The sequence below is a fragment of the Paralichthys olivaceus genome, chromosome 8 (genome assembly GCF_024713975.1).
Source record: "Paralichthys olivaceus isolate ysfri-2021 chromosome 8, ASM2471397v2, whole genome shotgun sequence".
NCBI lineage: Eukaryota > Metazoa > Chordata > Actinopteri > Pleuronectiformes > Paralichthyidae > Paralichthys > Paralichthys olivaceus.
The window spans coordinates 23,965,790-23,990,812 of NC_091100.1; the positions used below are offsets into that span (position 1 = coordinate 23,965,790).

The 25,023-nt window shown below is 43.5% G+C and overlaps 1 protein-coding gene across 1 annotated transcript; it reads left to right on the forward strand.

Annotated features, from left to right (window-relative positions):
- The first annotated feature begins 1,402 nt into the window (after positions 1-1,402).
- On the forward strand, positions 1,403-24,473 carry LOC109627653 (MLLT6, PHD finger containing). The gene is made up of 20 exons (XM_020084355.2): positions 1,403-1,992; positions 2,665-2,744; positions 2,839-2,893; positions 3,018-3,127; positions 6,955-7,058; positions 7,623-7,716; positions 9,441-9,548; positions 10,612-10,701; positions 10,835-10,982; positions 11,101-11,913; positions 12,425-12,624; positions 13,395-13,512; positions 13,704-13,770; positions 14,125-14,273; positions 17,266-17,466; positions 18,313-18,389; positions 19,140-19,498; positions 20,476-20,584; positions 21,308-21,520; positions 21,612-24,473. Exons 1-20 carry the CDS (start codon positions 1,884-1,886, stop codon positions 21,645-21,647), a joined length of 3,240 nt encoding a protein of 1,079 aa, XP_019939914.2. The 5' UTR covers positions 1,403-1,883; the 3' UTR covers positions 21,648-24,473.
- The last annotated feature ends 550 nt before the right edge of the window (positions 24,474-25,023 follow it).

The following is a 25,023-nucleotide window of genomic DNA, read 5'->3' on the forward strand; positions in this document are numbered from 1 at the left end:
AAAACAGGAATGAGACATGCATGTAGTGTGTGTGTGTGTGTGTGTGTGTGTGTGTGTGTGTGTGTGTGTGTGTGTGTGTGTGTGTGTGTGTGTCTGAAGTCCCATTTCCACCATAAAACTGTGCTGCCAGACAAGTTTACTCAGCCAGTGGAGACAGGAGTCATAATGCAACAGTGACGTGAGTGAAGTCAAACTGAAAGGTTTCTGGTGACACCTGCATCACTGGCCTCAACTTGACTTGAAAATCAGAATGAGATCCAAGCTGATGCATTTTAACTGGAAGTCGTCTGCATCTGACGCTGAGAGGAGCGAAATAAAATTCATGGAACGGGGGCAGGGTCGTGAGGGAAACTGGCCCTAGTTGAGATCTGATCAGAATCAGAATCAGAATAACTTTATTGTCCCACAAACGGGGAAATTTCTTTGTCGCAGCAGCAACAGGACAGTAGTGTTTTAAAAACAATAGCAATAGTGAAAAATAAACAAGATCATTTAAAGGTAAGAAAATAGAATAGAAAGAATATACTCCTATATACATATGAACATATTCAGTGTGCAATGAATTTACAAAAGACAGTGTGGCAGTGTGTTTACTAGGGATAATAAATAATAAATATGGGTATTTATAAAAATTGTATGCAGATGTATGCTACTGGGAGCAGTGATTGTAAAGTCTGACAGCAGCAGGAAGGAAGGACCTTCGATACCTCTCCTTCACACACTTGGGGTGTATCAGTCTGCTGCTGAAGGAGCTGCCCAGTGCTGTGAGAGTGACCTGAAAGGGGTGGGACTCCTGCACCAGCAACGATGACAGCTTGTCCATCATCCTGCTCTCTCCCCCCCGAAGGCCCCCGAAGAGCCTTTGTCCCATCAGCAGTCTAAAAAAAACAAATTAAAAAAATAGTCATTTACTAACAATAAATATGTCAACTTGTTAAGAGAGAACAATTCAACTCTCAGACCTCTTCAATGATGTGTAGCTTTGCTCAAAGCTGCAGAACTAACAGTATAAACGTGCACCTTGCTGAAGCAGGAAACGTGGTGGATGTTGGTAAAGTACTTGGCTCCTCTGTTGTAATTGTGGCCCCATTATGGCCCCTGACTCAGAAAAAACCTAGATCCACCACAGCTTGACAGATGTCAGGTGCACAGACTGGGATTCACCCTGTCTGTTTTTTCTTGTTTTCCCCGTAATAGAGTTGAGTCAACACACAAAGAAAGAACATGTATTATGTCATTTAACACTTCCATCAAAGTGTCGTGAGTGAGGAGGAGGAGGAGGGGGAGGCAGGTCGGTCTCTCTCTGGATGTTTGTCTCTTCAGGACGTCGGATGGTGAAATAGCTTGCAACTGCCTCCCTGCTGTTCTCCGGCAACCCTGAGGGTGGCGCTGTTGAAACAGAATTGATGGAGAAACAGCGGTGTCGTGTGATTGATCCACATGTTTTTCTAATGTCACGTATTCAACGATCGGGCAGAAGCGCTGCTGTGTTGTTGTTTCGCCCCGGTGACGAGTCACTGGAGGCGAATAAGAGTCTGCGAGCACGAGGCTGCGCAGAGACTGGACATAAATAAAACAACAACAACAACAATAAGTTGCCACCTTTGCTGCGACTTTTATTCCGACCCAGAGGAGCAGGTCTGAGCATGCGCACTGCATCGGTTCTAGGGGGACGGGGAGGACATCACGGAAAAACGCGTAGCGGCAGCACCACACACCCCACGCCGAGATTTCCTCTCTGCGCGGCGCTCGAACTGCGCGACGGACGCGGCCCGCGACTATGCCCGGTGCGGCGCTGCTGTGCGGGAGCACCACTTGACAGGCCGGGGTGAGGTCTGAGCCGTTGCCGGGAGGGGAATCACATTTCTTCATATGGGAGCAGCATGCGGGAAATGGTCGGAGGTTGCTGCGTGTGTTCAGACGAGCGAGGCTGGGCGGAGAACCCGCTGGTTTACTGTGATGGACACGGCTGCAGCGTCGCGGTGCACCAAGGTAACGTTAGCCGCCGTTAGCGTGCGAGCACCGCGCAGCTGCGGCGGCGGCGGCTGAGCCCCGGCGGCAGCCAGCAAGCGCTGCCGCTGGGTCGGTGGCTCTCTGTGTTGGTCTGTTGCTGTCTACGTGCGTGTGTGTGTGTGTGGATGTGTGTGGGAGGGGTCGGTAGGCGTGCTGCTGTGTGTTGTTTCCCCTCAGCACACATGATCACGCAAACGCACACGCACACAAACACAGGGCCAGACAGGGTGACAAGGAGCCTGGATGGCGCCTCGATGGCACCGTGGGTCCGTGCGGGTCCGTGCGTGTTATAGTGTGTGTTAGTCTGGCTCGAGAGGCGTGTGTTTAGCGCCAACTGAGCCAGGCGGGCCCTCCCGTTTGGACACTGTGTTGCCTTGTGTCCATTCGCTTTGTTGCATCTGTGGAGTGGGAGCCTGTAGTGAAGTCACAGGATGTGAGTGTAAACCTCTACCTGCTCCCACTGTGGGAGGCTGCAGGAGACCGAAGCAGTGCTGACTCCACTGTGCTCCCCTCTGCTGCCTGACACAAACCATATTTTGCTCCTGTAAGTCAGTGAAAGTGCCATAAGGTTTGCTAAAGTCAGATCAGTCCAGAGCAGATTCCTCAGTGTCACTCATAGGCAACTTACATGTCAATGTGTTTGTGTGACAGCATGCTACGGCATCGTCCAAGTGCCCACCGGTCCATGGTTCTGTCGGAAGTGTGAGTCACAGGAGAGGGCGGCTCGTGTGGTGAGTTCAGCAACATGACACAGATCATCCATCCATTCCTGCTTCACCCACTTCTCACCGATGACACACTCTGTGATGCTCTCTCCTGTCCCAGAGGTGTGAGCTGTGCCCCCACAAAGATGGTGCCCTCAAGAGGACGGACAGCGGAGGTAAGTCCCCCCTGAAACTGCAGGACGAGCCTCCTCGTCTGAGACGACACTGAAGATGTAGGTTTCCTCTTTATTCATAAGGAGTCACATCGTTCCATTGACTCACTGCCAATCTCTCCGTCAGGCTGGGCCCACGTTGTGTGTGCACTCTACATCCCAGAGGTGCAGTTTGCCAATGTCCTCACTATGGAGCCCATCATCCTGCAGTATGTCCCACATGACAGATACATCAAGGTACTGACGCAGGCTACTGCCTGGAGAAAATTGCACCAACACATGCAACATATTTGATGAACAGCTGTTTGTCCACGGGACATTATTTTGGAAGCTGTGTATCAAAAACAATGTAGTTCTCTGTAAAAGCACAGTTTTCTTCTACCTGGAGAGGGTGTTTATTGTCCTTTGGCCTTTCTGTATTTATTAGATGTATGGTAATATAAAGACAAACAGGAAACAAGGGGGGGAAGTTTTAGGACATGCAACAAAGGCTAGAATGGATCCAGTTTCTACGTTTACATGGACACTATTATTTTGTTATTAACACGATTAAGCCAATAGTCTGAATAAGACCATGTAAACATCATTTTCTAATAACCTAACGAGTCAAACTCTGAGCAAGTAACAATCAAATTTGGAGTATTCTGATATGAGTCACATTATGTAAACAAGTTTACCTCTAAATCAGATTAGAACATCCTAGAGGAGGTTTTTTTTGCAACATGGACATGTACGGCAGTCACCAACTGTAAGAAGACGTATGACCAGGGAGTAAACAGGATGGAAATATTTTTAAAGAGTTGTAGAGTTTGCAAAATTTGAGAGGAAATGCCTAAAACTGTAAATGACAGCATTGCACATGAAACTATTTCAAGTTGTGGTTTTAAAACAGGCAGAGGAATGTTGGGCAGAATGACATGAGTCATAATCATACTATGCTCTAATATGTAAATGGGAATATGAATGGAATATTCTATTAGCAACTCCTGCTAACATCATAATTTAAATGATTCTGAAAAAGGTCTTTAGTCAGAGTAGGAGTTGGTGTTTGGATCTCTGACTACGAAAGTCAGATTTAGTTTCAGTCCCGAAACAAACAGAGCTGGGACCTAGTTTTAAACTGTTTCCCATCAGTGTCAGCAGTCATAAAGAGAGATATCCATCATAAAAGAAAAAACAATGACACATTAACGACTTCAGCTTTAAGAATCAGTGACGAAACAGTTTTAAGACAAATTCAAAGAAGCACAACCCTTGTTTCCCCCGGAGCGGGAAAACCGTTCAGCTCCACATCACCATCGTTCCCTCCACCTACACGTTACCCAGATCTGAACGTGGCAAGGTCACGCCTGCTCTCTGGAGGTTGTTGAAAGTCTTTCTGGGAAGTGTGGGAGATTTCCAGCTGAAGTAGAAATAGACGAGGTAGGTTGAGGGAGAGTCGAGGAAGTACATTCACCACAGTTCAACACAAAAAACCCATTGTGATGTATTTAGCTTAAATAGTTAGCGACTTTAAAATGAGAAACATTCACTGGCGGGCGGCTTCCTGGTGTTTTTATCACTGGTGCAGTGCTCGTTCTAAACATGTCTGTTTGGAATGGACTGTTTTGTTTGGTCTGTTGGTTTCTTCTGAAACTGTAAAAGTGACCTATGACCAACCAGCATCTGTTTATTTTGGGCAGATGTTTTGGTGAATGCTTCTCATAAAATGAATTTGCTTTATTACAGTTCATCTGTGTGGTTTGAAGGTTCACTTAAGACTTAATGACCCAAGTTCACAACTTTTCAAAAATAAAGCTTTGTTATTCCACTCAGTACAAAACATTGCACCAAAATAATGGACTTACTTTGTAGACAAATAGCTAAAGAGGAAGTGATTCTGTGAACGTGTCTGCCATGAAGGAGATCAGCACCCGTGACTCTGGCAGGCCAGATATTACTGCTCTATTATAGTATTATTAGACTGTTGTAGTTTACAGCCACTGCTGTAGGTTATCTGAGGACGTAGGACATTTGAACTCAGTCCCTGACTAAAAGGCTCATTTACCTGTTCATTCACATTTTATTCATATAGAATGTGTAGTGTGTCCAAGTCTCACCAAATTTGACACATGTCAAGTGTGAAGCTGATAAAACTGATGTTTTTGCGAAATATACTTTCCACAGACAGACAGACAGACATTTGTGGAATTAGTAGGTAGATAAAAGTCAGTCTCTATGTGTTTGGACTGTTGGTCAAACCAAAAAAAACAAATAGGAGACCTTGGATAATTTTAATGAACATTTTCACATTTTTTAAAGATTTTATACAACAGTTACTTGATAAAAATGTCCACATGGGATCTTAAGTCTGTTTTCCATGTAAACTCTATGTATAGTAATGGAATGACGGTTTAATGCTGCACAGTGGCTGATGTAACACAAAGACAATGGGACCTGTACCACGCAGTGTAAGATACAGTGATCATGCCTCACACTGAGTGGAAAGATGTGCTTACACATTTTGAAATATTCTGCCCGTCCAATCAACCGTGAAATCACAGACTCGTTTCCAGCCATTACACCTTTATCATGCATCAGCTATCTTGTAACTGTCTTGTTTCTTCTGGTCTGTACAGTCTGTGATATTTTGCAGACTGTGTGTAACAGAAGCATTGAGCGCTGAATCCACCATGAACCAGAGCAGGCCTTTTAAAGCCATGCACATTTCAGAGAAATCAATATTTGACTCATGGACTCATTGGACTGAGCAGCCAGTCAATGCCGTGTGTGTGTGTATGTGTCCTGGTGCGTGCCTGCATATAAATGTACACATGTGAGTCTTTGTGTGCCTGGTTTCATATTACTTTGTCAGCTACAGTAAATTGCATGCAGCTTTCCGCCCCCCGTCAGAGCCATTCATCCAGATTCTGCTGCTGAATTCCTAGACAGCGGTACAATGGCCGACCAAAACTCGAGAAGCCATTCTTCTATTTTTACACGCTCGGTGTAGTTCTGTCTCTGGCCTTTCATTACACGGCCAACATCCTCTGAGGGGAGCAGAGAGCAGATGAGGATGTGTGGAGTAGAGCAGGAGAGGGGAAAGGGGAGAAAAAAGGCGAGAGAGAGTGGGCTGGAGTGAAAAGGTAAAGAGCCCGCTGTTCCTTTGTCCCGCACCTGTTGCTAGGCCTCTCGTGCCCCCCACCAGTCAGCCCTGCTGGCTGGGGAAAATCTGAGGGAAAGTACAAAAGCTGTGTGTGTGCATGAATGCATTTGACTGCTTGTGTGTGCCCCTGTGTATGCTTACGTGCATTTTGTGGATGTGTGTGCACAGTTTCATGGCAGTGAGGCCTGATGCATACAGGATGTGCGGATCCAGCCTCGAGCTCTAAATTTAACTATTTACAAAGTCTTGTCTGCACATATTGTTTTTTTGTTTGTTTGTTTTTTTGCAGCATCAATGTGTGTTTCCTCATCTCCTGCAGATTGTTAGAGATAAACCAGCCCACTTCTGTGCAGTAATATTTATTAGTCGAGATGAGAAATGCAAATACCTTTTCCTAGCATCAAGATACAAAAAGAGAATACTGGACTAGCGACAGTCGCTTTGATGTGAACTTTTTTCACAACATCTGGTGAACAGTTACGTTGTGCACAGAGCAAACTGTGTTCTGTTTGAAAGGCCCATCTGTTTGTCTTGACAAGCAAAACTTCCTAATCATTTACAGTTTGGATGCAGCTGTACTCACATGAAGAAGCTTTTGTCTTTCCGCACTGGAAACACAGTAGTTCACAGGATGAAAAACAATACAAAATAATTTGAGATATAAAAGAAGTAATATAAAATCATGACTCATAAAAGTAAATGATCACAATAGTTCGTATGAATGCACGAAACTACAGTGTTAGCGCTGGTGCAATACACTGAACAGAACCTCGCAAGACTGAAAAGACTTAACTCATGTTTTCACACAAATCTGGATTCTCTGTGACCTTTGCTCTTCTTCAGCTGAGGTATCTCCTGATTGTTATAACTTTATCTGTCCCCTCATTTCCTCTCGTCCCCATCTTTGTTGGGGTTCCAGACCTGTTACATCTGTGAGGACCATGGGAGGGAGAGCAAGGCTGCATGTGGAGCCTGCATGACCTGCAACAGACAGGGCTGCAGACAAGCCTTTCATGTCACCTGGTAAGTGTTACCTTTGGTGTGTGTTTGTGATTATGTGGAAGATATTTCATGTTTCATCTACAGCTTGGTGATATTTTGGACAGCAAGCTGGTCAATACGATCATAAACACATAGTCTCTCTTTAAAATATAGTTTTTTATTATATATTAGATGCACATAACTAATTGTGTGTGTCACCTGATATGATGAGCTGTGAAACAGCAGCTGGGAAAGGCAGAGAAAGAACAACCACAGTTCCTCAAAATGCAAATATGTATTTCCCTAGCTTACTTTTTGTTGTACTGTCTGCACTATTTTTTCTCGCTCTAGTTTTTTTAATCTCTTTGGATCCTTTGTGTAATCTAAAACTGATTCCTATCAGAATGCAGAGTTTTACCTTTTACAATCAGGGCTGAAGGATCGGCTGGCACAGTTTTGTACGTGCAGAGATGTGACATTGAATGCATCCTGCCTGGATCACTGATAAAAAAATTAGCACCTGACTCATGTGACATCCTGCACGTGTGCGATATCATTATCATCCTGCTTCCTTTTGCCTCTCACCCTGTGATGCCCTGTGTTCAGTGCTCAGATGGCCGGCCTGCTGTGTGAGGAGGAAGGCCCAGAAGCTGACAATGTGAAATACTGTGGCTACTGCAAGCATCACTACAACAAAATGGTAACGATCCTACAAACTTCTCCATACCTGTGTATTCACTGTAAGATGTAACGTGACCGCTGCTGCTGTTTTTGTTGACCTTTAGGTTGTTGACCTTTAGGGCGGGCACTGTTGTTCTTCCATTAAGCCAGCAGTGGTGTTAGTCACAGCTGAGTAATGTCTGTGTGAATGGGAGAGCCAGGACAGTGAGACTGGTTGCCAATGCTGTTGTGTGGTTCAGGGTTTGATGAACACAACAAGGGGTCTTCATTACAGGAGTATAACCAGATCTCTGTATTAGCGGGGCTCTCGTGACTAGGGGTGCAGCTGATCACATAACTCACCGGTCGGATCAAATCAAGGATTTCAGTCTCAAATCCGATCAAGTTCTGGATTAGCTGTTTCGTAATAAACCAAAAGATTTTACACCTCTCATAATAACATAAGAAATCTCCAGTGATTCCTCGTATTATTGCTTTCATCGATTATGAAAACAAAGTAATCGACATAAAACGATTATCATCCTGCGTTTAGTTTTGCAATGAGGCTCTTGTTTTGTCTTGCCTTATAAGGCCCGTGCCACACTGCCTGCATGAGCAGCAGCTCTGCTGTTTCTGTTAAGGTTTCTGGACTATTTCCTCAAATATAAGTTGGGCTATGTACTCGACTAAATGCCAGGACACTACTGCGGGTTGCCAATGCAAAATGATTGCCCCCGCTGCTTCAGGATCAGGGCAGACACACATTACATGTCTGGTAAACCCTGCAGCGTGTCCTCCCTCCTCACAACCCCGCTGACCTGCGCTCACTTTACACATTAACAATAAGCACCAACACTAATCAAAAGTTATTAGGACGCGTTTAATTTGCTCTAGAGTTTATGAGACACGTATTTAAACACGTTGGAAAAAAAGTCCAACATCTTCTGTGCACACAGTTCACCTGCAACACAAAACATGAGACGTAATGTGACGGACGCAGCCAGGACATCAGGGTTAGAGTAAATGATCTGGATTCATGATCTGACATCATAGATAAGTAGATAGTTGGTTTTGTGTAATCCTGCTAAATAACATTCAAACAAACAGACGCAAATGAAAATATAACCTCTTGGGCCGAGGTAATAATAAAGACAAAGGACCTCTACTAATATTTATAAATAAATTACCGAAGCAGAGATATTAGAAACAACGTTACAGATACAAGTTGATCCCAACTTGTATCCTGTGTCGACTGTGCACCAAAGTGAATCAGTGATTCTTACCATCATTATAACATTATAATTTATTGTATCCTGTACTTGTTATTTCATCCTCTCATGTTGGACTGAGGACTGACCAACAGACATCGATCTTCAGTATCTGCAACATAACACATAGATGACATAAGTTTATACTTTATTTCATTCTGTTGGTAACGAGTTAGTAAAGATTAACTTCAAGGTATAACTAACATGCATATTTGAGCTATAGAGATGCAACTAGGCAAATGTGCTTTGTCCTTTGGTTACAGTCATCCTGTTACAGTCATCCTGTTACAGTCATCCTGTTACAGTCATCCTGTAACATCCTGCTGAGTAACCAGCTACTGGTTGAAGCTTTACCAGACAGATGTGAGAGAGAGCGGTGTCTTCTCAACTAACTCAGCTCACAAGCAAATAAGCATGATGTCATGAAAGCCCTGTAGCTGTTAAGGTTTTATTTGATCATGAGTCAATGCTCACTTTCTTGTTTTGCTTTTTACAGCAGAAGAAGTTGCGCTCCAGTGAAAATACGAGCAGTTCCTTCAGTCATTCCAGGGGGCGCTCCAGCTCTCCCTCACAGGACAAACACCACCACCACAGGCAGAGGAAGGTTAGCACTGAGGGGGCGTCGACAAATCTACCTTATAATTAAAGAAATCTTTCTGTCTGTGGCTCACATATCTCATGAGCCATTCATCTTATGGGCACTTGGCATGCTTCCTTTTAAGAGCCCAAGGCAGTGCAGTGTTGAATTTGGTGCAGTTTGGACACACAGCATATAAACTTTGAACAGACAGGTGAACAGACCTCCAGTGGTGTCTTGGACTCATCAACGCAAGTGACGTTGATCGAACACAGTGCCTTCAACTGGTTTTCCAATTAAGGATTGAGCTTTACTGGACTTTGAAAAAACGGGTGAACGGCTCTTTGTGCAGCAGCAGTTCTGTCCAGCAACAGGTCTTTACTTGATGGTGCTCAATTACTGCAGGGCACTTTTAGAGTTTCAGAAAGAAAGCTGCAACCAGCATCACCACAGGCACAGGCACTGCACTAGCATTATACATTTTAATTTATATAAACAAATCTACGAAGACAAAAGTAGCACTGTTGTGGCTCTCAGCCTTGAAAATGAAATGTAGGTGAACACGTGTTGTTTTTTTGAAGGAATAATCATACGTAATGTTCTGGCCAGTTTGAAAGCACTAGTACCTGCAGATGTTAATATGCGTTTCCAAAAATGGGCATTGAACATCTGATCAAGGTGAAGGATGTTTTTGTACTTTTTGTGCTTATAATAGCCCACCCTTGTAACTCTGTGTGTCAGAACTGTTGGCAGCCGTTGACCTGTGGCTCAGGAGATAGAGTGGGTCGTCCACTAACCAGGGTGTCTGTGGTTTGATCCCTGGTTCCTCTATTCCACAAGCTGACATGTCGTTGGGCAAGATACTAAACCCCAAATTGCCCCTGACGGCTCTTAAAGAGAAAGTGCTGCACATACATGCACTTATGTGTGTGAATGGGTTTATGGTAAAACTGAATTGTATAGAGCTTTGAGTGGTCATCAAGACTAGAAAGTGCTCTATAAATACAGAGTGTTTTACAGACTGTATGCCTGGCAGGACCAGGTAGGACTCTTTACATGCCTTAACCCATGTGTATGCGTGTGTTTTCAGAGTCATAAGGATAAAATACGGCCAAAAGAGTGCTACAAGAAGTCGTCTGACAGCCTGAGCACGTCAGTGACATCCAGCAGCATAGAAAAGGTATGAAAAGCCCACCCACAGTGCGACTCAGTGTGAGAGTTAAATTAAGATTTAGAGGAATCGCGATGCCTCCGTCAGGAAACAATGCCAATTTCAGTGCCACACTGAAGAGCTTGTTGTGATGTGTGTGCAGATCTCCTCCAGTCACCACAGCAGCAAGGATATTGAGGGAAAATCCAAGAAGCTGAGCTCACACAGTCATGGTCATCGCAGTAAAAAGACAGGAAGCACTGGCAAGAGCTGCTCCTCCTCCTCCTGCTCCTCCAGTCCGTTCAACACAGGTAAGAAATGAACGACGACGTGTTGATTTTGTCAGAGGTGATAGACGAAGGTGAAATAAAGTCTACTTTGACCAGTGAGTTTGTTTGTTTTATCTCTGTGTATGTTCTTCTCCTGGAGGTGGCTCCTTGTCTTCTGCTCAGGATTTCCATCAATTCTCATCTTCATCCCGCCTGGAGCGTGACCCTGACCGAGGAGGTGATGACCACAGCGGAGAGGAGCGCAAGGAGCGTCACAGGAGGCCAGCAATCCAGGAGGACGAGGATGAAGAGGACAACGACAAGGAGGAGGACAAAGATGAGGAGGAGGAAGAGGAGGAGGACAGTAAATACCACAAGCCACCAGCATTGACTCCCGCTGACGGCCCCCTGGCAGGATCACAGGGTCATGACAGGTCAGAGAGCAACTCGAGTCCTTTCGAGAACAAGGTCACCATCTCTACCTTTGGGTCCATCATGCGCATCACCTCCTCGTCAGGGCTCGGCAGCAGCAGTAAGATCCGCAAGATCTCCTCCTCAGGGGACTACAAACCTTCCAAGTCTCTCTGCAAGCCGTCTCAACTGAGCACGCCACCGATCCTAGAGGAGGCGGACATGGAGGACAAAGCCACACCTCCACCACTGCCTCGGGAAAGGAGGCACAGAGGCAACAAGAAGAGCCGCCATGGACCAGGGCGTCCACGGGGCAGCAAGAACCGAGAGAGGAGGGAAGACGAGCTTCACCACCACCACCACCATGCAGCACCTCCTCCTCCTCCTCCTCCTCCTCCTCCCGCCTTAACCTCCTCAGTCTACCCAAGCCCATCCTCCATCCCACAACCCACCTTCCCCTTGACGCTACCTCCCACCTCTTCTTCTTCTTCTTCCTCTTCGTTCTCCTCCTCCTCTGTAGGTAGTTTTTCCACAGGCCGTGGTAACTCACTGCTTGGCTCGGGTGAGTCCATGTGAGCGGGTGTGTGCGGTTGCCCCCAAGCTTCCTGTGTGTGTCAGAGAGCGTAGAAAAATCGGTCTCTGTTTGTACTTTGGTGTGTTCACTTGCAGCGTGACTCTGTCGTGTCAAACTGTTTCCATGACACGTCAGCAACAAAGGAGCAGCTTATCTGTATCTCGGCACCTCACCATGTAGTAGAACAAGCAGCTCAAAGTAAAGTAAAAGAGCCCATCAGGACAAATAAAGATACAGTTTCATGGAACAGTTTTAAATAGAAATATTCAGTAAATCAGCCTCAGTTCATTAGTCTGTGTGAAGCAGAGAGATTGTCCTAGATAGTGGTTTTTGTGTGCTCTGCACACAGCTCTGTGTGGTAGTTTTCCTGCCCTACTTTCAGATTCTCTCAAGGACGTGAACTCACAGGTGCTGTGTGTGCTCATCTTTAGGGGCTCACAACTTTTGAGAAAAAATCAGAAATATTTTCTCCACTGACTTTATTCCTCTGGTTGTGCAGGTATCTACTCCAGTCTCAAGGACCCTCTCACACTGGGCGGCGGTGTTTGCAGTACTCCTCTCTCCCTGGGCGGAGGGGTGTGCAGCACCTCATTGTCCCTAGGAGGGGGCATGTGTAGCACCCCTCTCTCCTCAGGACTTCTCCCATCCCACGTCTCCTCTCTCTCTCTTCCTTCAGTCAGCGCTGTCTCAAACACACAGGTACTTTACACAAACTGTTGAACTGATCGGTCCTGATGAAGTGTTTCAGACTGAAAAGCTCTTTGCTGTATCAGTCTGTATCTCTGTGGGACAGTTTTCCAATTTAGTTTAACACTTGGAATAAACAGATCTAATGTAAAAATACTTAACAATGACTAACAATACTACTATTTACTGCTGCACTTAGCATATAGATTTATTTTATTTATACACAATGAATGAGTTGATCATACGAAAATTGATCTATAACTATTAGCGAAGCAAATTTTATTTTCATAGACCATATTCACAATAGTCAAAGTCACATGTGAGGCATCCCTCTTTCAGGACGGAAAGAAGTGCAAAAGATGCCCCGTATAACGGAGCACATCAACAAAATAAAAATATTTACAATATTCATGAGAAAACACAGTGTCTTAACATAAATGCCAAAATTAATTCAACATCGTACTTAAGTTGAGAAGGTGATGCCCATTGTACATGGACTCAGTAGTGGGTGATTTTTAAAACACAATCACCAATCATTCCTTCCAATTTGACAATGTACTCCTGACAATATATTGTATTTGCACCGTTTAAAAGAATGTTGTGTCAAAGCAGTGGTTGTTAAACTGGGAGCTCACGTTGCATCAGGCATGAAAAAGACCCTCTAGAGAGACTTGATTTAGTCTGTACAGCCATCTATAAGGCGTCACAGCTGTCATTTTTGAATCTGTATTTAAATGTCCCATCCATATATTCCAGATGACTGTGTCTTCACTGTGTCTCAGGTCCTTCCAGGTTCCAGTACCTCTTATAGCCTGACCTCCACCCAGCCTTTCGCCAGCTGTCTCTCCACAGCCCCGACACTGCCGCCACTACTGAGCCAAGCCCAGACCTCACTGCCAGGTGAGAGGAGGACAGTGTTATGAAACTGAAGCTAGTTTACGACAAGCTTCCACAGTAAAGCCTCTCCTGACTTAACTACTCTTCCCTTTCACAGAATCTAACATTAAATCTCCTCATACAGCACAACAGACACTACTCTTTAATGAGGAAAGGTACATGTGAAGCTCATGAGTCTCTGTCTCTGTTGTCAGAGTCCGACCTCGATGACTGTCGCTTTCCATGTCAGGGGAACTCACCAAGAGAGAGTCTTTCCTCACAGTGAGTCTCTTTCTTTACTTTTCCAACTGTATTGTTGTTACAGGATGTTACACTCTCTTGTGGGGCTGTTGAAAAGGAGTGAGCTGGTAACAAAGAGAAGAACTCTAAAGCACAGGCTCAGTTGGGACATGGTCTCACTATCTCCATCAACCATCTTTGTGCTGTAGCTGTAGTCAAATGAGATTGTATTTCAGCAAACAACAGGAAAAAGGCAGCAACAACCAAAGTGGATTAGGAAAAAAAAGTATCAACCACAGCCACAGAGTCTTGTCAGTAGTTTCCTCTCATGCTTGCAGCAGTGACTTTTCAACGTTTTTGACTCTCCGTTGTTTTCTCCTCCTCCTCCTCACCTAGGTCTCCCATGAGCTGTCTTCCTCTTCTGTTCGACCAGAGAGATGGGCTAGGTGCAGGAGTCAGAGCCCGTCCAGAGAACGTGCCTCCAGCCAGCTCCCACATCGAGCTCCTGCTGGAGAAACATGGCAACGGAGAGATGGGAGCCAACAGTGAGTCAGCCTGAAAAAAAAAAACTTAAATACAACAGAGGTTCCCATGTAGTTCCAAGAACAATTACTATAATAATATATAATATATGTTCAATATTAATACAATTAAATAAATGGGCAACCAGTGCTCTGTAGCAGTGGGTGGAGGCGGGGCAGTGAGCCTTCAGTCTGTGGACATACTACAGCAACGTTTCTGTTTTGTTTTCACACCTTGGCGGACTGACTGTCATTCACAGTTGCTGGTGCTGATCTTAGTCATTTCAGCAACATCCATAGAATCACTTTCCCTTTGACAATTGTTTTACAAAGTAAAAGCTAATTGGTCATTTTGTTGCTGCAATGCTTTATATAGAGCTGATATACAGCTTTTATTTTGAAAAGTTGTAAACTTGGGTCTAAAGTTAATGTCAGTTGCTAAGCAGACCTCTGAAATAGTAAATAATTCAGAATCAAATCAAAGCCACCAACCTGACTCTGCACCATAGACTGTAAAAGGCTCTGAACACAACATCCAGCAAACAAAATGAAAAGTGACAGTATATTGTAGAACTGTTTGAGGAGGACTCACTAGTGACAAGGAATAATTCTGAAGTAGCTTCAGCCAAAAGTCCAGTCTCACAATGTTAGATCTTAAAAATGATAGAAGACACTTCCTGGATCCACGCCTTTGACCAGATCTGCACCGAAAAGTTATTTAGCGGTTACTCAACTTTTATTGAGTAGTCTTTGCTTAATCCTGCTGAGGAATGGACAGGGGTGAAAACATAACCTTCTTGGCAGAGTAAAAAATACATTTTATAAGTGATGCCCACAATTCTGCTATCAACTCTATGCTCTCAATGCATACGGCTCCTAAAAAATGTATTTTAAATTAGAAAGCCAGAAAAGGAGAAATCCCACTTTTGTTGAGCTGCTCACAGCTTGTGGCGTCTCGAGGTCATAAACTTTGGTTTAGGGTTCTCATCTAGCTTCATTCAAAGGTCTTATGTAGGAAAATGCTGTGTGAAGAATGCTTCATGTAATTTGCACATGATTCTCTTTACTCAGAGTCTCTAGGCTCTGTGAGAACACAACCTGGTGATATTTAGAGATGATGACTGAACCTGTGGACGCGATTAGGGACAGAAAATAGCACGTCTAGAGGCACCATGCTGTGACTGAATTGAAAGTCTGTTCTCTGTCTGTTCTCTCTTTTGAATCACATACCTCACTGCCTCTCACTCTCATGCAAATGTTCTCTGTCATCGGCTGACTCTTTTTTTTCATTTATTATTAGCTACTTTTTCTTTCTCCACCCAGTGCAACCATTGTTTGTCCATTTTGCTGCACTTCTTATAATTTTTCGTACTTTTTCCCATGTGTCTACCATTGTCTCACTTTCTGTGTACCAACATAGAGCCGTCTTTTTTTAACCACCCCTCATAGTCTCTCGTCACTGTGTATGCTGTTTTACCTCTCAGGGTTCACTTTAGACTAATGAATGTTTATTGCTGCTCTGCAGAAACGAGAGAGGAGAGGGAGTCTGTTCTTCCTCTTTCTGTGATGCTGGGCACGCCGCGCACACAGCTTCTTAGAAAATTAATTAGGAAGCATTTCGAGGATTGCGTTGAATCCTTAGCTCAGCTCTTGGGGCACTGCAATAAACTCAACACTAAATATAAAACAGAACGTCCAGTTCCATCACCACTAAATGTCAGAGCTTTAATCACAATTTAAGTCTCATTTCTATGTTTTACAGCTTTGATAATCAGTTAAAGTGTAAGTGTGCAGTAATGGTCCTGTCAGTCTTTACAGCCCTTACATACCCATGGTCTACTAAAATAGCTCATATGTGTTTCATTACACGCCTCCCTCATTCAGGACTAGTCACTATTTAACAAGGACTCATTATTTTTCAGTGAGCAGTGAACTCGCATTTCAGACACTAAACTGAATTATCATCGTTTGTTTTGTCACTGATAGATGTGTGGCACAGTGGGTATTTTTACACGGTATGGACTACATCTGCGTTCCACTGTTAGGATTGAAGGGACACTTACTTAACGGAGTCGACCTAGTGCACTCTTCAAGTAAAAAAAATGAATCCGGTGAAAAAACAAAATATCAGTGAGAATAAGTGAAAACACCTGTGTGTGGCTACATGGACTGTGAAGTGGACTAAATGAAAGCTCCGCTCAGGTTACTGGGTGTGGGTATTTTACCGACACATGTTTCGTGGTCTATTATTGAATAACCATCACTAATTTATCCTCATGCATACAGTTTATTAACTGTGGTGTTATTCACCAGTTGGTGCTTCTCTGTCTCGTAACTTGTGTGACATAATGTAAAGTAGGACAGATACTGACCTCATTTTTATTCCTCCATGCCAGCGACAGTCATGTCTGGAGGCATTGTGTTTTTGGGGTTGTCTGTTCCTTTGTCCCACTCTCATGAACACGATATCTCAGGATAACTTCAGCACCCTGCAGGGACTTTTTCCAAATTTGGCTCAAACATTCACTTGGACTTTAGGATGAAGTCATTAGAGGTTTGGTTCTCAAAGGTCAAGGAGACCTCGGCGGTAACTCAAGAATTCATACTCTTTGCATGACAAAAGTCAACATGTGGCTCATAGGGTACCATGATTATGTGTTGGAATTTTATGACCAAATTGTCAAAGATCAACCTCATTGTGACATTTAAAATGTCTGCAAATACACTCTTCTGGTTTATATTTAACGTCATAGCTCAGGAACTAAAGGTGGTGAGTGTATTTCTGCAAACTGGACTGTTTGCCATATTCAGACAACCACAAGTGTTAAATATTTTAGACCTGTAAAGAGCTGTTTACAGTCAAATGAAGTGAAGGAACAGTGATTAAGTTAATTGTGTTGATCTACTTCCTTTCTACTAGATGGTCATATTCATAGATATACATGTGTTCAATAACATTAATAATATAAAGGTCATTAATGATATTTAATCTCTCCTCCCTGACCCCTCCCTTTAGTTGTGGAGATGCTCCAGTCGCTCCACTCCCTGCAGCAGGAGAACCAGCGCCTCCAGGACCAGATCCTCAGCCTGACGGCCAAGAAGGAGCGGCTGCAGCTGCTCAACACAGAGCTGGCTGTGCCTTTTCCTCCACACATTCATTCCGCCCTGGGTGCCTTGCACACCTCAGCCCAGATCAACTTCCTGTCATCCACCCAAGGTCAGGTTATTCATCTCTTTCGACCTACTTTCGTATAAAACCTAAGGACACGCCCACACACACATACACACATGCTGACTCTGCAGCTCACTTCTCACATTCACACACCGACCAACAGCCTCAGCTGACGTCTCTGACCTGCTACAGTTTAAATGTCAATTTGTTTAAAGGGTGCCACAATATCAACACTGATCATCGCATCATGATTGCTAGGTTTTTTTTCAATGAGTCAAATCTTACTTCAGAGCTGCACACGCATTCATCAGCCCATCTCACTTGCTCTCTTTCATTCACCTCTTTCAGATATTTGCATAATAGCAAAGAGCCAACTAACCCCTAACCCTAGAAAAAGGATCAGGTCTGACACGCAGATAAAAAATGTAATCATTAATCATAAAAAATTCTGTACCGGTTTTGAGCAAGTTCACATACGCATTTAGAGCCGATTGTAAAATCATGTTGATTGGTTAATAAGTGATGATGTCAGCATCACAGCAACTCTTGTACCAAACTTTTCGCTGATTTTCCGAGTTGAGAAGGATTTTTCCAATTTTCCAATTATTCCAACAGCACATGAACACACAATTATCTCTTTTTTCCTCTCCTGCTTTCTCCCCACAACCATCCAAGTGCATGCACCATATTTAAATCATTTAATCTGTGTATTATTTTCGGGTGATACTTCTGCATGAGCTCATTAGACTGTCATTGAAATAAATATAGTGATTTATTGATGTGACAAAGTGTTTTGCAGGGTGTAGTGTGACAATTCAAAACATGGTGGCTCATGTCAAACTTTGATTTTGTAGTTTTCACCCTGTGTTTGTACCTCTCTCTCTCCCTTAGACCCTCTTAGCTCCAATAAGAGTCCCCTGTCCAAAAGCTGCTTCCTGAATGACACCTCCTTTGTTAACTCATCTGAGGTGAGAAGCCATAGATCATGTGTTACACATTATACAGAACTGGATCCAACAGCATTAACAAGTGTGTCTCTGCCTCTTAAACCTCTTTGTATCACGAAATGTGTGGGGTTAACCCTCAACAGGATTTCATACGGGTCTTAACGAGTCTTAAAGAGTCTAAAATCCAATAATCAGAATTTTATAAAGTCTTACATTACATTAAATAAAGAAGTTAATGTTAAATGTGTATAGGTAGGTTTTGTTTTTGTTAATTTAGCACTTCTTCTGTTGTGCTTTAAAATGAGCTTTTTAAAAAAGCTGTAATGAAACTACAAACAAGACCAAGTGACAATTTATTGCTGTACACTCGGCTTGGCTTTGGGAAAGAGTATGGATACTTACTGCCTGTAGTTTGTGAGATAACGTGGTGTTTTGAGGGTTTTTCTCTTTTAGGTTTGTTAATCTTATAATCTTCAATTATGGGAGAGTAACTCTGGGACTCCAATATTCCTCCATATCTGCCATACTTGACATAAATCTTAAATTGAATTCATTATGGTCTTAAAAAGATCTGAGAAAGTTTCAATTTAACTTGTTGAAACCTGCAGAAACTCTGATACAGTGATGATAGTGATAATCAGTGTTGTCTCTTTCTGTCAGATGTGTACAGACTATATTTTTTTTGTTGATGCAGAAAGGAACTGGATTCACAGTAATAGCAAGCTGACACCTTAAATAGCTGACATGGACTTTTCTCCTCTTATTTTCCAGGAGCTCCACTCTGGTAGTCCGTCCCGCAGTAGCTCGTCCCTCTCTTTCCAAAGTACTCCTCCTCCCCAGCAGAGTCCGGCCTCCTTCGGCCAGCCAATGCTGAACGGCCTGAGTCGAGGTTTGAGCGACGGTCTGGGGACCATCAGTCAGGCTGGCGGCTCCTCTCTGCCGATGGTGGGCGGGCTGATGGCGTCTTTTGCAGGTAGTATGAACGGCGTGCTGGGAAGCCTGAACGGCGTGATCCAGTCTCCGGTGCAGAACGCCCCACTGCCCACACTCCCTGCTCTGCGCCCCCAACCTCCACCGCTCAACCCACAGGCCCTGGCACACGGCTTCCAGCTCCCCAAGAGCGTGAGCCCGTACGTACCCAGTACTGTCTGTCTTTCAATCAGCGTCAAAATGAATAGTTTTCTTTCATTTTAAAGGTGTGACAAAAGGTCAAATTTTATTTAAACTTAAAATATTATAATATAATAAGGTTGTTCTGTGTGTACTGTCCTCTGCTTTTATGACTATGATAGTAACTGCCACTAGATGTCGCACTTGCACCAGTATGTCAGACCAAAACAAACGTTACATCAGCCACACCTCCAGCCACAGCTCCCCCTTTCATTAAGGTTGCCAGTAAGTTGCTGCTGCAATGTGAAAATGGCCCCTAAACACACAACAAAAAGCCCAACAGAATATTTCCCCTGTGTACAGGAAAGCCAACAGAAAAACAATCCAGCCAGCTGCTGTGCAGACTGGTAGAATGGGTCTGTTGTGTCTTATTCATCGATGGTGCTCCAGTCAGTGTCTGAGCCAGACGCTTAAGTGAATGTGTTTTTTATCTACTGATTCTGCCGCTGTGCTCACTCTTGCAGCCCTGAGCGCAGCACACTCTCAGCAGGCTTGGATGGCGCTAGCTGCTAGTTAGATGTCTATCATTATTATAGCCTTGTTCTGCTGTGTGTCGACTGTATACAGTCGACACACAGCAGGACAAGGTTATGGGAGCTGTGGTGTTTCTGGTTAAACGGCATTGCAGCGGGCAAGTGACAGGTGTGTCACAGTGGGAAGGGGGGGGGGGGGGGGGGGGGGGGGGGGGGGTGATCATGTCCAAGATGTTATAAACCTAAGAAGTGCCATTGGTGTCAGAGGGAGCGACTCACATGCATGTCTGGACCAGCTACCAGAACACACATTGAGTAACGTCCTTCTCTGCTCAGTACTCCTTTACTTTACTGTATCTTTACACAGAAAACAGATGTGTGCTGCTGTATTCATTTATAAATATATATATATATATAAAAATATATATATATATATAGTTTAAAGTTGTTGCTTGTGTTTTCAGATCCTCTCTCCTGTCAGAGCAGCAGAAGCAGCTACTTCTGGAGCAGCAGCAGCAGCAGCAGCAACAGCAGCAGCTCCAGCAGTTCCTCACCTCCCAGAACTTCACTCCCGTAATGAACTCCTCTCTGCTACTTTATCTTACGCTCACCTGTACTTTCACACTGTACTATCCCTTAAGGATGTGTAAAAAACCTTTATTGACATGGAGTATTTGTTCAGAACAACCATGATTTCTCTTTCTAATATGATGCTGTTTATTTAGAGATGAGGAAAAGAAAAGCCTAAAGGTGAAAATCACTAGAACAAGGTTAAGTTCAACAAGAAGTCATTGGAACAGGATCATTCTCATTGGTTTATGGGATGAAAAGGTTTTTATTTTCCCAACATTCTTTTTGCTCTGACTCAAATGTTTTATGGTCAAGATTTGTCTCATAGATGATCAGCCTGGTTCCAGGTTTAAAAAATCTTTATGAGGATTTTCTGAAACCACACTGGAGAAAATGAAGTGGAAACTTACTTCACGAACCAGAGCTATGCTAAAAATGGGCGGTCGCTGTTAGTGTTAAATAAACTTTAATAAGACTTTTTAGCTTGGTCCATGTTCCAACCATTAATATGGAGGTGGCAGCATTTAGGACCTATTCTGTTGCCAGCCACTAGGGGCCGATCAAGCTGTATTGTCGTCCATCTGTTTATGCAGTCTATGGTAAAATAGATACAAACAGGAACTGATGTCACAGAACCACAGCTTGAGTGGGTGCTTCTCATTGGGACTTGCAAGGTCCCATATTCCCTCTGCAGACTGTCCTGTAAACTTTCCGCTCCTTCACCAGGAGCAGCAGGTGGCGGTGTGCCAGATGCTGCAGCAGCAGAGACAGAGGGAGCTGCAGCGCCTCACGCTTACAGGAGCACTCGCCTCCACCCCAAACTCACCCATGATCGCCCATTCTCCCAACCTGCTGTCCTCTGCTACAGCCTCACCCCTGCAGGGCGGCCAGGGAGGCGGCCTCTTCGCTCTGCAGGACAACGCACTTCACAAGCCCGGGGTGAGCAGCACCGCAGGATTGCTCATTGTGGTTGGAAAGGCTGCCATGTTTTGTTTGCGGTTTTTGAAACCTGGTGTAATTATGTTTTCAGGGTGGAGGAGAAAAGGGCGGAGACAAGAATGGGTGACGTCTCGATAACAGAGCAGCTCAAATGAAGATGCCGGGTGTCACACACCCACTTGAAGAACTGAAGTCCACTTTTAGACTTTTGAACGTCTCCCTCTCTGTCATCTTTATCTTAAACCCTCTTTTATGAATGTATAACAGGATGGACTTAAATGTCAAGGTGAAGTTTTTCGTGTTTTGAAAGTCTTTATATCAGAGGTTCTTTCATAGATTTTTTTGTGTAGGCAGCTTTCAGAGAGCATGAATTCAGTGGTCTCTTCTTAAATTGCACTATTTTGTTAGTTAGACCAATGGGGCTGCTGACGAAGGCAGAGCCAGACTTCCTGCTCGTCCCTGCAGGTGTTGTGTGGGCTTTTTTCCCCCCGACTTCTCAAGCACTGACCGCTCATGAATTCCCTCCATTCAGTCAGTGAGAATCACACCTCTGCCCCTTGTTGCAACCTCACCTGTCTTCCTTGATATGTCTTCCCGTTGTCTTCACCCCACCCAGATTTCATGCAGATCTTATATGTCTCAGCCTCTCACAGGCTCTATTGTGTAAAGCATGAATATACTGTCACTTTTCAATGTGTGGTCGGTGGCGTTTCAACATGAAGCTAGTTATTACCTCAAACTTTTTTACCACCTATTTTCCATTGTTGACATTTTGTGCTGACTCTTTACTGCAGTGGTCATATTTAACGGATATAAATGCCCACCAAAAATCCTGGTGTTAACTCAAAGTTAGTAACTCACGTAAATGTAAAAATGGCACGCAACCCTCTCATCCAAAATGGCGCCATTGAGCCACCAGGTTTTATTCTAAACGACCACAAGAGTTTCAAAAGCCTTTTATATCCTCCAAGTTGCTGTCGAGATTAAGCAGATGAAACCAAACATTTGGAAATTGTGAGAAAAAAGAAATGAATAGTTTTTCCTAAAGAAGTGAGCACTTTGCATGTTAGTAGTTAACAGAGCAAATTAGCCATCAACACAGAAACTTTATAAAGGATGCTTGGTACTAACTAGGCCACTAGGTTTTTGATTTATATGAGTATTTTGCACTCTATCCTCAAGTGTCAGCTTTTTCTGTTACTTCCATACATAGATCCTTTTCATGTCCGACGACTAGTTGTTCTTTTAGCAATACTGGATAGATAATGCCTTAATGATACTAGATTTACAGAGAGAACCACGAGCCTAGAGGCTGACTCTCCTGGTGTTTTTCTTTGATAGTGTTTTATATCGGGGGTTCACAGAAGGGGACATTACTGAAGTGAACTCACTCTTCCTAAACTCATTTATACTTTTGATAGCTGACTGATGATTTCAACAGTTGTGAATAACCGTATAGTGATAACTAAAGTGTCAAATCATTTTCTATTGTAATTTTTTGTGTCAAGATGCAATGATCTTTAGTTTGTGCTTCAGAGAACTGAGAAGGACGTTTTGAAAAACAGTGCGCAGTGGTGTCATAGGAAGACGGCCAAGATGTACAAGTTACGGTGCTGCCGTGGATTGCTATCGCTGCTGCTGTTGGCCTTTACTGCAGGGCTGTTTGAGCCTACGTGCACGGCGTAAGCCAGTGTAGAGACCCCAGCCCCTTTTACTCAGCCTGTTGCACCTTATATTCCACTTTCTAGTTCTGTATAAAACGAACACGGAAAGGGTTGGCTTTGCTGTTCCGCCTTCAAGGCAGCAGCAGACGTAGTCGTAGTTTGTTTAATAAGGGAGAGGCAGCATGGCGGGAAAATCGTCCAGGCTGATTCAGGAACGTGGCCATGTCATCTAAAATCACACACGTGGGCGGTTTAGTGGAAACCTAAAAGGGCGAAATAACAAGGGGTCGTCCCAACGGCAATATAGGGGGATGTCTGTGTAAAAGGGGCTTATGATAAACAACTTTTTCTCCACTTCATCATGTGACGCCTGAGTTTTCTCTCACATTTATCTTTTACCCTCAAAGTAAGGGATTGTTTTATCAGGTTTTTTCCCTGTGTTCTTTAACAATATCTTCTTGGCCTTTTAAATATTTTGTCACTTTTTTCCTCGAACATGATCTCCCATACATGTGATACGTTGAGTGATAGTTTGTTTTGTTAGCAGCTAATGTAGACGTCCGAAAGGAACTTAAAGCAGCTCACTAGTCGCTGATAAATACTGTAGCAATGCCAGAGGGAGAATGTTGATTCTGTTGATAAAGACATGAGCCAACGTGTTGACATGACTCCGAGTGGGAGGTCTGCGTTTCACCCACCATGTCCTTACGAGTCACCTCTCAACCATGTCCAGTAGATGGACTGAGGAATTCTGAGGCAGTTTCTTTCTCATGTTGCACTGGGGCACTTTGGGCCCAATTGTAAATCGTTTTTTTAAGTACCTTTTCAATTTTGTTGGAATTCAAGTTGTATACTTTATTGTTTGTGTAAAAACACATTCATCCTTTTAAGCTTTGAAGTTTGAGTAAGCAAGATAATCCATGTTCTGAATGTCGTACTGTGTATCTTTTATGTATTACAACATTTAAGCACCTGGCTTGGAATGAGGTTTGATGAAGAGCAAGTTACCTTTTGGGAAATGAGTTGCATGAAATGCAGTGACGTCTCTCAACCGTATGGCTAAATACCAAGTAATAACTATGCATAATTTTAAATGCATTGTTCCCTGAAGAAGAAAAAAGAAGAAATTAAATGAAATGAGCACTGAAGTTTAAAAAGGACATGCACGTTGTCATTGTACAGTGTATTTGAGAGAATTGATCAAAATGAATTTGACAATATTGAGATTAAAAGCCCTGTAAAGTATTTTGATATTTTTGTGTGTAAAATTAAAAAGGATTTTAAGACGACTTTTTTGTCAATAAATGTATTTTACTGAGTTGTTTTACATTTTCTCTCGGGTGTTGAATAATTTTAGCAGTGAATATTCTGTGTGCTTGACCTTGTGATTGCATTCAACACTTGTTTCTTTGAAAGAAATTGTCAAAATAAGTTGTGATCTGACCTAAAGGCCACAGCTTTACTTGTTTCAATGTTGATATTCCTTTACCACAGTAATGACATTGGTCCCATAAATTCTGTTCTATACTAGATGACCTAGAATTGCAGCTGAGTGGATGGTTGACTGTCGACCAGTCAAGTTGTAGGAAACGTGACAATTTCCCCTTCTGCTCCTGAGTTATTGTGTCAGACAGACTCCATGAAACAGATTACAGGGAGCTGTTTTATTCTGCAGAGTTAAAGTGTTTCTGCAGATCGATGTGAAATCACAGTAGAGTTGACGTTTGACCTTTTTTGATGTACAGTGTCATTACTTCATTTTATCCTATTTCCTATGTTTGTCTGACAATAATAAGTGTATTGATTCTTTAGTTACAGTTAAAAGCATGTTTTATGATG